This window comes from Thermobia domestica, chromosome 9, assembly GCF_964235325.1.
Source record: "Thermobia domestica chromosome 9, izTheDome1.hap1.1, whole genome shotgun sequence".
NCBI classification, from domain to species: Eukaryota; Metazoa; Arthropoda; class Insecta; order Zygentoma; family Lepismatidae; genus Thermobia; species Thermobia domestica.
Genome location: NC_137462.1, coordinates 178,511,007 through 178,526,181, shown reverse-complemented (window position 1 = coordinate 178,526,181; position 15,175 = coordinate 178,511,007). Strand labels below are relative to the sequence as shown.

Below are 15,175 nucleotides of genomic sequence, written 5' to 3'. Positions count from 1 at the left end.
GGAATGAAGAAAGTTGGATGAAACGAGAAAAACTTGAGAAAACCCACGCAAGCGGTATTTGTCCACCAAAAAGTTCACTTGGCGCGAGCTGAGATCGAGCTGGCGACCACAGGTAAAAAGAGCACATGCCATTGTTGCTCTTACTTTTAGACAATATGGGCAGTAGCACATCTGTTGTGCTTCGACAATTCAATGTCTCAAAGGTGGTAATATAGAATCAACTGATTCTTCTGACACCATTTCCTTTAGATGAGCCTTTTCTTTTTATAGTTGAACGTGTCACGATTGTAGACCGACATTGAGAGAAACTGCGATAATTGTGAAATTGAGAGGGGGAGGGGGACTGGTAAACTGAAGAACACTGTTTCTCTACCATAAAGTTTACTTGGTGCGAGCTGGGTTCGAACTAATTCAATGAAAATTGAAAAAGTGCAGAAATGAGCCTTTTGCTTGAGGGTGAGGCTGTTCAAGGAGCAGACGGTGTTAATAATTTCGGCACTTCCGCTTTCAACCTAAGTACAAGGTTTGAAAATTTACATTTTAGGTTTCAAACAGTACCTCTGTTAGGCAAAGAAAACTTTTGCCAGTGTGTTTTATTTTATTTTCATAAATAGGTTTCCTTATGTTTCAGCCATTTGCTCTTTAAAATTCTTTATTTTGTGAAGTTGAACAAAATTTCAAATTCTGCCTTCCGTAATAATATTTATAAGTCAATGTAAAACTTAATCTGTGTCAGTTTCAACCATCCCCGCTAACCTAGTGGCTAGCGCATGTGCCTCTGATGCACTAGGTCCTGGGTTCGATTCCCAGTGAGAGCACAAAAAATTAATTTCAAAATCATTCTCATTAATCATCCATCTCCTTTGACATGAACGGCATGGCTGAGGGACGTTGAACTAAAACAAATCATTTCATTATCAGTTCCATATGTAGCTCATGTCTAACAGACCCATTATAAATAAATGATTCCGGAAGTATTGGAGGAAATATAACTTGCTCGATGCATCCATAAGGACTAGCGCACAGCCATAAGACAGCGGCCTGGGTTCGATTTTCTGCACATTCCCGGCTTTATCAAGTTATTTGCACCTGTGGACGATATAGTTTAAGGAAAAGGGCTAATTTCGTCATATAATGTCGAGTTCATGTGACACGCCATGTAGGCTGAAGGAGAAAGTGATAATAATGAATGAATGAAGAAAGTAGGAAAACTCACACGCACAGTGTTTGTCCATCACAAAACTCAATTGGTGCGAGCTGGGATCGAAACAGGGACTCCATGTACCAGAGTTGAGCGCTCTACCATTGAACCATAGCAACTCTTTATACAAACTTGTTCAAGACAGCGGTAATTGTACAGTCCATGTGGTTTTAAGGTATAAGCACATCCCTCAGAAGTGAAATGTGTGTAGCTGTGCAAGGAGAGAGCTAGTGATTAGCGTCTAGGTACCTAAACTCAGAGACCCTGGTTAGATTCTCTACCCATCCCTTAATTTTCTCAATCTAAATCCTTAATTTGCGCTTAAAAGGGATGTGATGTAAGGAAAACCGGTTGATTCATCCCATTTTTTTTTATCATCATTAATATTGTAAATTCAACGTGCCACAGTTATGGAGTGAGACTAAGGGAGATTATGATGATGAATAAATTAGTGAAATGAAGAAAGAGGAAGAAAACGGGAGAACCGACACAGTGTTTGTGCACCATAAAGCATATTTCGCGTGAGCTGGGGATCGAACTAAGAATCCCACGTAACAGAGGAGAGAGCGCTCTATAACTCATTTTGGCCAAAAGAAGAATTTTGGGCAACAGTGGCTCAGTGGTAGAGCGTTCACCTCTGGTGCATGGGGTTCTTGGTTCGATCTCATGTGCTAAGTGAGCTTGGTAGTGGACGAACACCGTATGCGTGGGTTTTCTTGGGATTCTCTCATTTTCTACCACTTTCTTCATTCCATTTCATTCATTTTTCGTCATCACTATCTCCTTTAGCCTAGCCGACATAACAGTGGGAAGAAAAACTTAGAAAGATTTCATTTTATTTTCTAAGAAGAATTTTAAGCAACGCACACTAGAAATATTTATATAAGTTAATACAGAAACGAGAGTTTAAAATTTTGTATATGCTTATATGTATATGTAGAACTATTAAAAACACTGGAATGGATCATTCGATTGGCCGAGAAGTGAAATACGCAGAGGACTACCAGATTTTTCGGACTGTGAAACAGGAACCTCTTACAGGAAATTCACATTATAACCATAGTTATGCGTTTGTTTTTGCTTAAATATTATAATTAATTAAATAATATATCAAAATTCACTAGCCATGGGCGAAAGAGAGTAGATTATTCATATTAGTTGAGTATCGATGACTAGTGAAAATGATATTTTTTAATTGTCGCACGAATGATATTAACTTGTATTTTGGGGGAAAACAGGGGCCTTTGGAGTTTTGGACAATTATTAAGGTTACACATTATGTAAATCCGGGACTATCCCAATCAAACCTGGCGGCCGTAAAAATGTAGAACAAGACCAGAAGTCGAGATTGGGTTCCTTACAAACGATCATGAAGGGGAGGGGGAGGGAATGGAACTTTACCAAATCTTCCAACGTGAAGCTTGGATCTGTACCTTTCTTATTATTATTATCTACTGATTTTTGAGTCATTCCATAAGTAAACCAAATTTTTGTCTCTTGTGAGGCTGAGCATCCCTGTTTTTATTCATACTTGGTTGTCATTATTATCACCTGAAGTAAGAAAAGCTGAAAAATTTCAGAGTTTTATATGCTGTACTTTTCAGTTAGAGCCCTGGAAAGAAACACGATTTTCTGCATAAATAGAATCACAAAACTTTTCATAAATCAAACTAGGATTGACATAGAAAAATGAGACAATCATCAAATTGTAGTTTTTGTAAAGAAAATTTGATATGTAGTATGGTTACGTATTGACTTTTCTTTAATTTTAGATATTCCAAGTTTTTTTTTTTTTTTTTTTTTTTTAATGGTTGAGATAGATATAGATAGATAGATATAAAAGAATAACTGAAAAATTCACATATTTCTGCATCTTGCCTTAAACGTTTGTTATGAGATAATGTTTTTTCTACACAGAAAGAATACTATGTACTGTAGCTCAGACCTATTGGAGTTAATTCTAAAACTTTACTTACTTTACAAGGAAACCATATCTTACTGTTCCATCTTCCATTGCAACAAATTTAATTTACTGTATGGTAATTCTTCAAGAGCCATTGATTGCTGCATCCATCTTCTGCTTCGAGAAGCAGTTTGATTTCAGAGTTGTACAAGAGTGAGATTCTGAAACAGGCACTTTTAGTTTATATGTTTAACCTTTTTTTAAAAAAAAATTAAATAATCTACAAACACGTTAAGATTATTGAAACTCTACTTCCACAGTATGTGCATAATTACTACAAGCCATTCATTTGTGCTACTTTCGGCCTTTGTTTCACGCTTGCTCCTAACATTGGAAAACTGTATGACCGTTTACTTGTTGAAAATATCTTTCACGCCAGGATGAAACTGTGGAACTTTCGTGTGCCTGGCGTTCGTTTTATAGATAGAGATATATTTGGAAGTATTTTTTATTATTATTTGTTTAATTTTTCATTAAAGAATTGTATAAAGTCGATGTATTACTCACTTCATATAAAATGCTGTGATAGTCATTATTTAATCGTCATGAACTGCTACAGGTTTGCCTTTCCTGTGAGATTTTTCACAGTGCTGTCCAGACTCCTATACTCCTTTCCTATAGGCTGTTGCAGAGAAGTGCCACTTCGCTGCGAATACAAAATCATTAACGTGGTAACAAATGTTCGATATACTTTTGTTCTAACTGTGCAGCTGAACCATCTGAAAAGTATGGTTTTTTTTTTTTTTTTTTTTTTTTTTTTTTAAACTCTGATCTTATTGGTACAACTCGAAGACGAGAGACAGCTTTATTTCTGGAAAAGTGAACGGCACATGTGTGATGCTGAGAGTTCAAAAGTGCATACAATACTTTAGAATTTTATATCCTAATCCTTGTAATAGATTGTTCGTAAACTAGTTGCTTCCTCATTGTTCGAATGAATACACTAGATATTATCTAGTAATACAAATAAATAATTTTCTGCGAAGTCCATACATACCACAGTCACATTTTCTTTACTGTTCTGTTGGAAGTAATTGTAGTAATCTGCCTGTTTTCATGCAATAAGGGAATGTCTTCAAAACTAACAACTGCCCACACAGATTCTACAAACTCATATGCAGTTTAGTGGATGCTACTAAATTACACCTATCTACAGCCACACACTGCTTGTATATAATGTAGTCCACCAGTTCATTATCTAACTGCAACTATGACTTATATTTCAAATTATCTACACTCGGACACGAAGGATATTTATTAAGGTGTACTATATAAACACCATCACAAATACTCACACGACCTCCTGTCCTGTAATATACTAATGCAATTAATATCTCGCCAATAACTTACAAAGAATGAAAAAGTGATCTCACTGGACCGGGACTCGAACCCGGGATCTCCCGCATACCTCGCCGATGCGTTAACCACTACGCCACCCAGTCCGCTTTCCAGAACAGCCAAATACTCGTCCACTCCTGCAGTCGGTGCTCTGCACTCAGACCACATGGCTTGTACCACAGCCTAGCTGCTGTGCTTGGACAATCCAGTGTCCGTATATTGAGAACACCTTTTGACGGTTATGATTTCATATATTAATGAGGAAACAACCAATTTAAACTTATTTTAAGGGTGAGAGAGTATTTGGCTGTTCTGGGAAGAGTAGTGGTTATGCATCGGAATGGTATGCTGGAGATCACGTGTTCGAGTCCCAACCCAGTCACATCACTTTTGTAAGTTATTGAATTCGCACCTAAATAGGATTGTGGTGTGTAAAAATAAGTTTAAATAGGCTGTTTTTTCCTTTCATCAGTATATAATATCTCGCCATTTCAACATATTCAGCTGAACGAAACCAAACTAACTCTACGTAGAGGCACTAGGGAAAACATTTACTTCCATTTGCGGGGATAAGAAAACTAACAATTATAATTAAACACATATTAATAGATGGCTTGGAACAGAACAGTTAGTACCATCTCCACCAGTACCAGTTAGTACCAATGTTTAGGACGTAAATTAGTGAATTTTGGGAACATAATTTTATCAGTAAGATTTCTGTTTTTGAACAGCTCCCACTTCCTTCAAGCTACCCATCATAAGATTTTTGTACTTGAATTCTACTACTGTTATCAGTTTTCACGGAAACAAAAATCTTTTTTTTCCAGACTGGCATAAGACGCCTGATAGCATCATTGTTGTAGAAAGTTGTTATATTTTCAATTATAGATTTATTTAAAACCTTTCCAGGCTTAAAATTTGGTGTTGCCAAAATATCCTTTCCTTTAATCATTTCTTGCCATTCTGTTAATAACCTGAAACGTGTTTTTGTATTTTATTAGAATGACAAGCATTTAGCTAGTACTGTTAAGTTTTTCAGTTTTCATTGTCACTTATATTTTTCTTCTTGAAACTTCTGTTCTAGCTGCCTGCTTTTATTATTATTATTATTATTATTATTATTATTATTATTATTAATAATAATAATAATAATAATAATAATAATAATAATAATAATAATAATAATAATTCTTTTCGAGTTTAATCTGTATCTTTACTTGCTTCTATTAGTACCTTTTCTGTCAAATACTTTTTCAATTTACTTATATATAATCACAGTACTATTTCATATTTAAGTTCCTCTTAGCAATATATGCCCCTTGAGAGTTAATAGATTTAAAGAGGTATTCTAAGTTGATATATAAAGCCCCAAGTACGTCATAATTATCAGACACTGACCTACTGGTATTGAACAATGTCTGCGTCCTTTTTCGTAACCTATTTGAGATTCATTTGTTTCCTACAAATGTCACAAATTTTCATACCTAAAAGTGTATTTGATATCATATCAATATGTAACAGGTCTGAGACCTTTTAGTACTCTAATGTGTGCCAGTCATTAACGTGTTGCAGCGGAAAATCTTCGATGTTTCACTTACGTTTTCAGCCATACTGGAAAACTAAAACACTAACACAATGCCTATTTTTGGTAATAATGACCCATTCACTGAACTCACTACTTCACTTGCAGAAATACAGTCTTTATGCAGCCTGTGAAGAGAGAACACTCATCGGAGGATTATCAAGCCTCAACTGAATTCTGGCTGCTATAAATAGCAAGCTTATAATTATTCTACTAGTATAAGAAGACCTGTTTTCTTTCTCTCATGAAATTATGTTTACAAATATACATTGTCTACATATAATTTGCTTCATTCTCAAAATACCCTTTTCACCTTTTTCTTTTTTTTCGTCTGGTCATGGACATTGAGTTTTTATTTTTGAGTATTTATTAACAGTTTCCTATATTTTTAAATTTAAAAAACGTATTTCCCATTATCTGAAAAAAATAATACACTTATCATTTTTAACGTGTAAGTGCGAATACAATTAAAAGTTTTCCAATATTTTTAAATTAAAAACACAACACATGTGCAATAAATTGCTCTTTCTGTCATATTTCAGAGGGTTCTAACCGGGGAACGATAGGGCATAAAAACCTGATATTTTGCAACCACCTTCGTGGTAATCAAGTATGAATGAAATAAGAGATGTTCAGGTTTCTTCTTTGGTTCTTGTGTTTAAGACTTTTTAAAATACAATAATATTTCTTCTTATGCTTATCTGTAAACAACAAAAAAGGTAATATGCTTTTGATTTAAATATTACTGAACATCTAGAAAGACTAGCGCATCAGAACCGTAATGCTATTATGTGCAGATGTAACTTTGGTTGTCACTGTCCTTTGAAGAGTCTGTTCTTACTAGGTAACATTTTAATTGGTTGTGGTAGACTACATTGTATCCGGAATTTTCTCGGGTTTTTTCTGTTTTCACCTATTCCTATTCCATCATTTCATTTCATAGTCCTTCACCTTTGTTAATCATCCTTCTTCTTTAGCCTAAACAGTTTTCTTTAGCCGTGGGACGTAAACCAAAGATTTCATTTTCATTTTAATTAGTTTGTGCTTTTAATATGTGGTTTAAACATTTCGATGCTTGTTTTTGATTTCGTATGTCATTTGGAAGTAATAATACTAAATGGCGAATTATGTCAAAAGTTTAATCTTCACTTTTGTTTAATATGTCCTCTATTTTTCATGATATTTCATTTTAAAAAATCCACTGCACAAGCAAGCACACAACTATTGAATCATGATGCTTACAAAATCAGGTGTATATCTGTTTTGATTTTCATTGTTATATTGCTTATGACATTACTGTTTTGTTTGTTTTCAGGAATAGTTGCCTACTACTGAATTCGTCTTGTGCTGATGATTCCTTTGAAGTCAAGATAACAACGAAAAATGTTTCGTGGTAGAAGAAATAGAAGACAGGGAAATAAAAGGCTGGGAAACAAAAGGCAGGGGCATTGGGGAAACGTGAAACGTAAGCGTGTAAATGAAGAAATAGTGGAGAGTGATGATTCGATTTTGGACATTGGGTCATCATTGGAAGATATAGATATAGGTGAATTTACTATAATCGATGAGGTGGAATACGAGGAAGACGATTCGTATTCGGACAAAGATTTGGAAGAAGAAGTACATTACAATAGAAACCGATATGATGAATCTTCGAAAAGGAGGCAGAAATCTCACAGTTTACATAGAGAAATTTATGAAGGAGTAAGTTCTCGAAACCGAAATCGGGGAAAATCGTACGGTACTAGCTCTTATCGAATAAGTAAGCAAACACATATCCCAAGGACTACACGTCGTTACAATCCTAGATCTAGAGGTTCTAGTAGAAAATTCGGTAGCATCTACAGAAGTACTAGTGACAGAGATGCAGTAGATTTTAGTTACTTTAGACGATCACGCTCAAGTGAAAATGACAAATCTGAACGTAAATCTAGTTCTTCCGTTAGAGAAGAGAAAAATGAAAAATCAGAAACGGAGAAGGATAAGGAATGTAGCTCCACAAGAAGAGATGAGGGGAAAAGAAAGAGTGAGGAAAGATCTTCTAAAAATGATAAAACAGGTTCTAGTAAGAAGAAAGACGTGAAAAGTAATGCTGACCAAAAGAAAGTTGAGAAATTAAGCACTGACAGTAAAAGAGAAAAGATTAGTTCCAATAAAAAATACGAAGAAACTAAAAATTTAGACAAGAAAAAAGAGGGAGAAAGTAACAAATCTTTAAGGGAGAAAGAAGAAAAATCCCAGCGACATGATAAAAGTCAGTCAAGTAGTAATTCTAAGGAAATAGTAGAAAAGAAGAAATGTACGGAGCAAAAAGACGTAAATTCTGTCTCTGCCAGAGAAGTCAGAAATGAAAAGCAGAATCTTAGCAAAAAAGATGGATCCATAGCTCATTCAAATACAAATGAAAAAAATCAACAAAAGCTGAAGGAAGATGATAAAAAGAATGCAAGAGATACCAAAGATAAAGAGAAACAAGATGCTTCGAGAAAACATGATAAGAAACGGAATATGAAAGAAATAGATCAGTCAAGTGAAAATTTAGGGGAACAAATTCCTAGTGAAGGCAAATCTTCTGTTGAAGAGAGGTGTAAAGAAAAGCTTACTTCAAATCGGGAAGATCACAGTAAGGAAAAGCACTTTATTAAAAAAGAACAAAGACCGAAAGAATTGGATAACAGAAAAAGACATGAAGGGGAAAAGGGCACTTACAATAAATCTGTTAGAAGCGACAAGCCATCGATTAGCTCAGAGTATACAAGAGAGCGAGATAAAAATAAATCAGCCATCAATGACCGCAAATTACCAAGGTTTGATTTGGATGGTCTAAGTGATTTTTCTGCAAATTCAAGTCCTTTGGATGATGTAAGTGATGGGGATTTAAACTATTCTAAAACGAGTGGTGGCAGAAAACGTGCGTCCGGTAGTCAAGAAAAGGCATTCAGTGAATCCGTGATGAGTGGGCTAGCTTCTGTTCGATACAAAGAAGGAAGGTTAGAAAGAACTAGATATTACGAAAGAGAAGATGAAGATCAAAGGCGTTCCATAGAAGGTCAGTCGCGCAACAGAAGAGAAAGATCTACAGCAAGTGACAGAGAAAATGACACAAGAAGTAGGAGCTATTATACACGCATGGAACGGGTAGTGTCCAGAAGATCTCCATCTCCAAGAGAGGAAGGTTTGTCTGTAAGGAAGCGAGAACGTTTCGTATCTGCAGAAAGAGATAATTATTGGCCTGAGAGAAGAAGGGAGAGGTCCAGATCGCCAATCATAGTGAAAAGAGAAGTGAGTGAGACTAGTGACAGAGGACGATATCAATCTCCTACTAGACTATGGGAAACAATTAGTAACGAATCGGATAGATGTAAATACGGTAAATTGGGGACTTCGGATAGCAATAGGATAAGTAGTAGATTTTGGTCTCCAGAGTACGAATCGCGCTCAGATAGAAACAATAGTTCTAGCAGACCACCAGATCACCACATAGACACAGCTTCAGAATACGATCATCGTCGAGACAGAAAAAATAGATCACCAGATCGTTATAAAGTAACATCTCCGCCATATGACTCAAGAAAGCGATATAGATCACCAGAATATGAATTTGAGTATGATTTAAACGTAGATAGTAGAATTAGTTGCATGGGGAGATCTCCTAAACGTTGTAGGGATTCGTACTCGGATTGTGAGAGGAATAGCAGGGAAAATTGCTCTGCGATCAAATTTAGAGAAGAAAGGGATTCTCCAACTCGCATTAGGGATAATTCACTGGAACCATCTAGGCGTCGTCATATCATGGATGACTATGAACAAATTTCTCCAGTTAGATATAGTTCATTATCTCCTGGAAGAAGTGACATCACCATGTGGGGAGCCTTTCATTCACAGGAAGAGTCAAAAGAACGGAACAGAAGTCTGAAAACTTCTACGGAACATCTTGCAAGTGATGTGAATGATATTCACTCAAAAGAGGTAATTTTGCATCTTTCTAAAATATGTTCTTTCCTTGTGTTGTAATGTAGTATCAGGATGTATACAAGTGTTGTTATAATCCAGAGCTAATATCTAATTTCAAAGCTTAAGAAATACGAAGATCATTGCTGCAGGAATAAAATTCCTGTAATTGGATCCTATACATCTCGCTGTGAATCATTATTATGTTATTCTCATATATTCTTGTTTACTTAATAGTCCTTCTACACTTTTTTAAAATTAGATAACGTTATAATTATATACTCAAACATTTTAAAGATTTTTTTGTGTTTGTATTGAACATATGGGAGACATATAATATGTATTATTTCTACAATATTGTTAGCGTTTAATAGAGAAAAAATATCCAAAATTGAGGCACATATCTGGACAAAATTATATGCGTAAGTGGTAAAGCTTATGTGTAGTTTTCGAGAAAAAGAAAAGGTTAAAACTAAAAATGGATGACATACGAGAACCATGCTACTTATTGAGATGAAAGTGATACTGAGTTAAGTTCTTCGTTTTGACACTAGCAAGACTACAGTGTATTGTATATTTAATAAGATGGAATCTAAGAATTATGATACGCCCATAAATTTTAATTTCTGTTTAACCAATTCATTGTCCAAAGATTAGACATACATTAGTCGGTAGATCACGTCAAGCTAAGCAAAATAACACGTTTGCGGGTAAATTGTCTTGTGTAGATTTTGAAAAAATAGGAAAACCGAACTTTTATGGCGATAAAGATTGTCATTCGTTGCCAATAGTAACTGATAGCTTGTATTTTGATTGAAGAAATTCCTTATTTATGTACTGTATATGTAGCAAAATATACTGTTAACTAGGAAAGTGTATTAATTGTTGTCTTAACTTTTCCTAAAAGTGAAACATATATCCCCCTATACAGATGCTACTTGTAATTTTAGCTTTTATTCTTTGAAAAACGAGGGAAAAGCAAACATTGGCGAATATTATTTGTGCCCAATACCCGTTCCGAATGACATTTTCTTTTTATTTCCCTATCAATAATTTTTGGGAAACACAAAATTGTATCTGGAAATAGTACAAGGGTGCTTTCTCAATTTAATTCGCGATCGACAGGATGTTTATTAGCTAATATCCCAGCATTTGTCTATTAGGATGGAATATGGGGAAACCTGAGTCATGATGATCATCCGCGTAGTTCTTGTTGATTGCGAAGGAAAAATTCTAACCACTCATGTACACCCTCTCGGTCTGACTTATTAGTAAAACACGAATTTTCTCTTTTTTGTTATTTCCTTTCACTTCATTCTTTCAGGTACTAGGCCTTATTTATGATTTTGTCGAATGTAAAACTAAATAAATAGGATTAAACATATAAATTGAAATTTAAAACAGATGAAAAGGTGACTTCTCGAATTGACGGTTGAATACAAATTGATAGGTATTGCAATGATTCATTATAAAGGCGTAATTTTATTTTGTTTTGTGACTAAATATGAATACTGATTGATATTATGATATATATATACTGTATATTTATATTTTCAGATTTACCATTGGTACTCTTTAAATGATCTTCCAGAAGAATTTCATGTGGATGAACTGGAAATGGTAAGAGTACAAACTATAATATAGTTAGTTTTTACGTTCTTCAAACTGTTTCCGGATTACCGTCCAATTAATAAATAAATAAAATAAAATAAAATAAAAAAAGAACGTCATGGGCTAAACTTTTTGAAGTGTAGTAAATATCAAATAATGTATAGAGTTGTTTACATTCGTTATATTGTATTATTCGTAATATGTTGGAAATTTTCTTACGTTAGGCTGTACAAGACTTCATATTCGTTCTTTTATTCTTTGTACGAAGACAATCATGATGATAGAAAATGCTCATAAATACAATTTCTCTTTTCTTGTTCTTCTTTTCTTTCTTTCTTTTTTCTTTTTTTTTTTTTTTTTAATGTAAATAATATTGACCATACTTGTATTATTTTCTAATCTCTCATACACCTCATTTGCAAGTTGTAATATTCGAGTTTCACTTAACGGTCATTCTTTTCCATTTCATTTTTCGCTTTCCTTTTGATAAGCAATTGGACGAATGCAGAAGGGAACAGGGAGGAGATAAGAGTAGAATTGCAAGGTTTGTGTTTTGCATGCAGTATAATTGATACATGTAATGTAGAAAGCAATTAGTGTAAGCAAGATAATTACTTGAAATTATTGATTCTAAAATATTGTATATTTTAGAAATACATGTGGCACTGTATATATTTTGGATTGTAGTAAATCGTCAAATGAATTGATGGAACTTTCAATATTTATTTATTTAAAAAGAAGTACGAAAAATCATACAGCAGACTGGAGTTTTACGACCAGTAGTTTCGCAGCTTCATCAAGCTTCTGATAAACACATACATACAAAGCACAGTGAATCCCTCTTGTTGGTATAGTGGCTGATGCGACCGCCTTTAGTGTACGTGTTCCATATTTGATTTCCGGTGAGAAAGCCGTGAAATTTGAACGCATTACGATGATTCGGATTTCATCTTAAACTGTAGGTTCAGTCTCATATAGCTACGTTTCTGAAACAACGATAAGCTCCAATACAATCAACAAAATACGGAGAAGTGCCAGTTAATGGGAAGGAGGGAATGAAATAAAAATCAGTAATTATGTTTTTATTTTAAAATTTGTTTCTTTAAGATTTTGCCTGTTTTTTCCGCTATTTTCTGCCCTCTTATCACAGGAGTGGCTAAATTTTTTGATTCAGTGATCTACCGCAAGAGTATAAAAATCATTGGCAGTCTATCACAGATCTTTAATGATCTGCCTGTCTTGTGATTCCCATTGGGACTGCGCTTTCATTTACTTTAATTCACTTTTTGGAGGGAAATAGAAGTTATTTTTTCTTTTGCAAAATGCAGTAATGCCTTTCTAAATTACTTTTTTTTTTTTTTTTTTTTTTTAATCAGAGTAGTACAAGCGTTGTGTACATCAGACATCATTTATCCTTTAACCTAACAAACAAGAAATAGAATTCCCATTTTTCATGGAAATAATATATTTTTGCCCCGCTGTTCGAAGTAATTTTACCTCAAATGAAACTCACTTAAGAACAAATAGACGATTAATGTGATTTATTTTCATGTAATGTCACTTTTTCTAACAAGTTTCACGATCTACCCAATATCAATGATGATCAATCAGTCGATCGAGATCAATTGTTTGACCGGCCCTGTTCGACCATATACGCCGTGGTCATAATGTGAACTCGTTAACGAGAAGTTTTGCAGGGTGTCGCATTTTAGTAAGTACTAGTAGAGGGATATGGACACAGAATATTCCAATCGCAGCAGGGATCTGTGGTAGAGATGAGAGCATCGACCTCGAGAATGAGAGAGTGACTGGCTGTTCTGGGAAGCGGACTGGGTGGCGAGTGGTTAACGTATCGGCGATATTCGAGAGGTCTCGGGTTCGAGTTCCGGCCCAGTCACTTTTGTACTCTTTGTGTGTTATAGAATTCGCACCCATAGAGGATCTGGTGTGTTAAAAATATTGGTTGTTTCCTCCTTTCATTAGTGTATACTAGCAGAGTGCCCATTCTTGGCATGAGAAGAATAAAGACTTTTATTAAAATATTTGAGTTATATACAAAACTTTTCTGATCTCAGTATTCTCATTGATACAAGCTGGATTTCACTGAAGTTAAGTAAACGGTCGTACAGTTGCTTCTAAATAACTTTCCACAACATCAGAACTGTTTTCTCTAAAGTGGTAGATTCACCGCAAATCATGCAATCGATGACCATAAATGTATTTTGCCCAAGTTAAAATAAAGCAATTCCCTCCATCTGAAATCCGAAGAGCTTCCCCATTTCTTAAAAATTGTTACTCAAAATTCATTTACCTCGAATGATTTTTTTCAAAAGTCACTCTTGAATATGTTTTCTTTGTCTCGGAACTTACCCAAATCGACTTTTCGCATGAGTATTCATGTCCATATGTTGAAATATATAGTATGCAAATTTTATGGCTGTATAGTGAGCGTTTCAAAAGGAATTTGTAATAACATTGGAATTTTTTTTTAGTGTATCTACGTACTACTTGAGTGAAGATACTCAAAACATCGTTTTCCACATAGTTTAGGATACATAGAGAATTATCGTACAAAATTTCAATTTTCTAGAACGAGAAGACGTTTATCACTTCCACTCTCTTTGATTTTGATATTCAGAATATTCTGGCTATCAGGCGGTCTGTGAGAAAAGACTAAAGCCCGTTTTATCCCTTAAGGCAGTGATGGGAAAACTAGAGCTAGCGAGCCAGATGTGGGCACTGAAAGGTTCTATCCGGCCTGCGACATGATTCCTAATCTGACGAATGATAAGAAGCGTTAAGGAAAATAAATAATTCGGGATTATTTTCTTCTTTCCTCCCTCTTATGTGAGTTTAGTGATCACAGATTCATTTATCCACGGCATTTATCCAGATTTACTTATCCACGGCATTGAAATGTTACGTTGAAATAGGAGTGTAAGGCATTATTGTTGTTTTTGATCAATTATATTGGCCCGCCTAGTTTTTATCTTTTCCTTTGGCCCCTTCATAAAAAAGTTTGCCCAGCACTGATTTAGGGACATTTTGTAAAACTCCGTCTTACCTTCAACTAGCGTTCAGTGAGAAAATTTGTTTAAAATTTTAAGTTGCTACGCCCTACAGCATCTGAAATCTGTTGAAAGGCAAGGAAAAGGTTCATGGCTTCCGTTCTTCTGTAGGAGTTGCATTTCGTAAAACTTTTTTCATCCTGAACATAGATTGTAAGGAGAACATTTATACAAAATCTTAAGTTCCTACGCTCAAGTTTTGGAAACCTGGTAAAAGTGGAAGAAAAGACTCAAAATCCTCTTTTCTGCCTAGGAGTCACATTTCGTACAACTCCACTTTATCTTCAGCGTATGGTTCAAGAACATTTGTACAAACCTTCAAGTTCCTACGTTTAACAGCCTCAACTTAGGGTCATATATAACATTTGAACCAACTTTTCAGTTTCTCTGCGTGGACGTTTCAGAAATTTAATGTACACTGGTATTTAAAAAAAAAAAAAAAAAAAAAAAAAATCTCGAAC

The 15,175-nt window shown here is 34.7% G+C and overlaps 1 protein-coding gene across 5 annotated transcripts in view; it reads left to right on the top strand.

The window, feature by feature from the left end:
* LOC145660465 (uncharacterized) overlaps positions 1-15,175 on the top strand; it is a 146,643-nt gene that overhangs the window by 2,453 nt on the left and 129,015 nt on the right. For all 5 annotated transcript variants that reach the window (XM_081725524.1, XM_081725526.1, XM_081725523.1 and 2 more), the window contains exons 2-3: positions 7,400-10,053; positions 11,593-11,655. In XM_081725524.1, coding sequence (XP_081581650.1) covers positions 7,468-10,053; positions 11,593-11,655 — 2,649 coding nt within the window. In that variant the 5' untranslated portion in view covers positions 7,400-7,467. The remainder of the gene's footprint in view (positions 1-7,399; positions 10,054-11,592; positions 11,656-15,175) is intronic.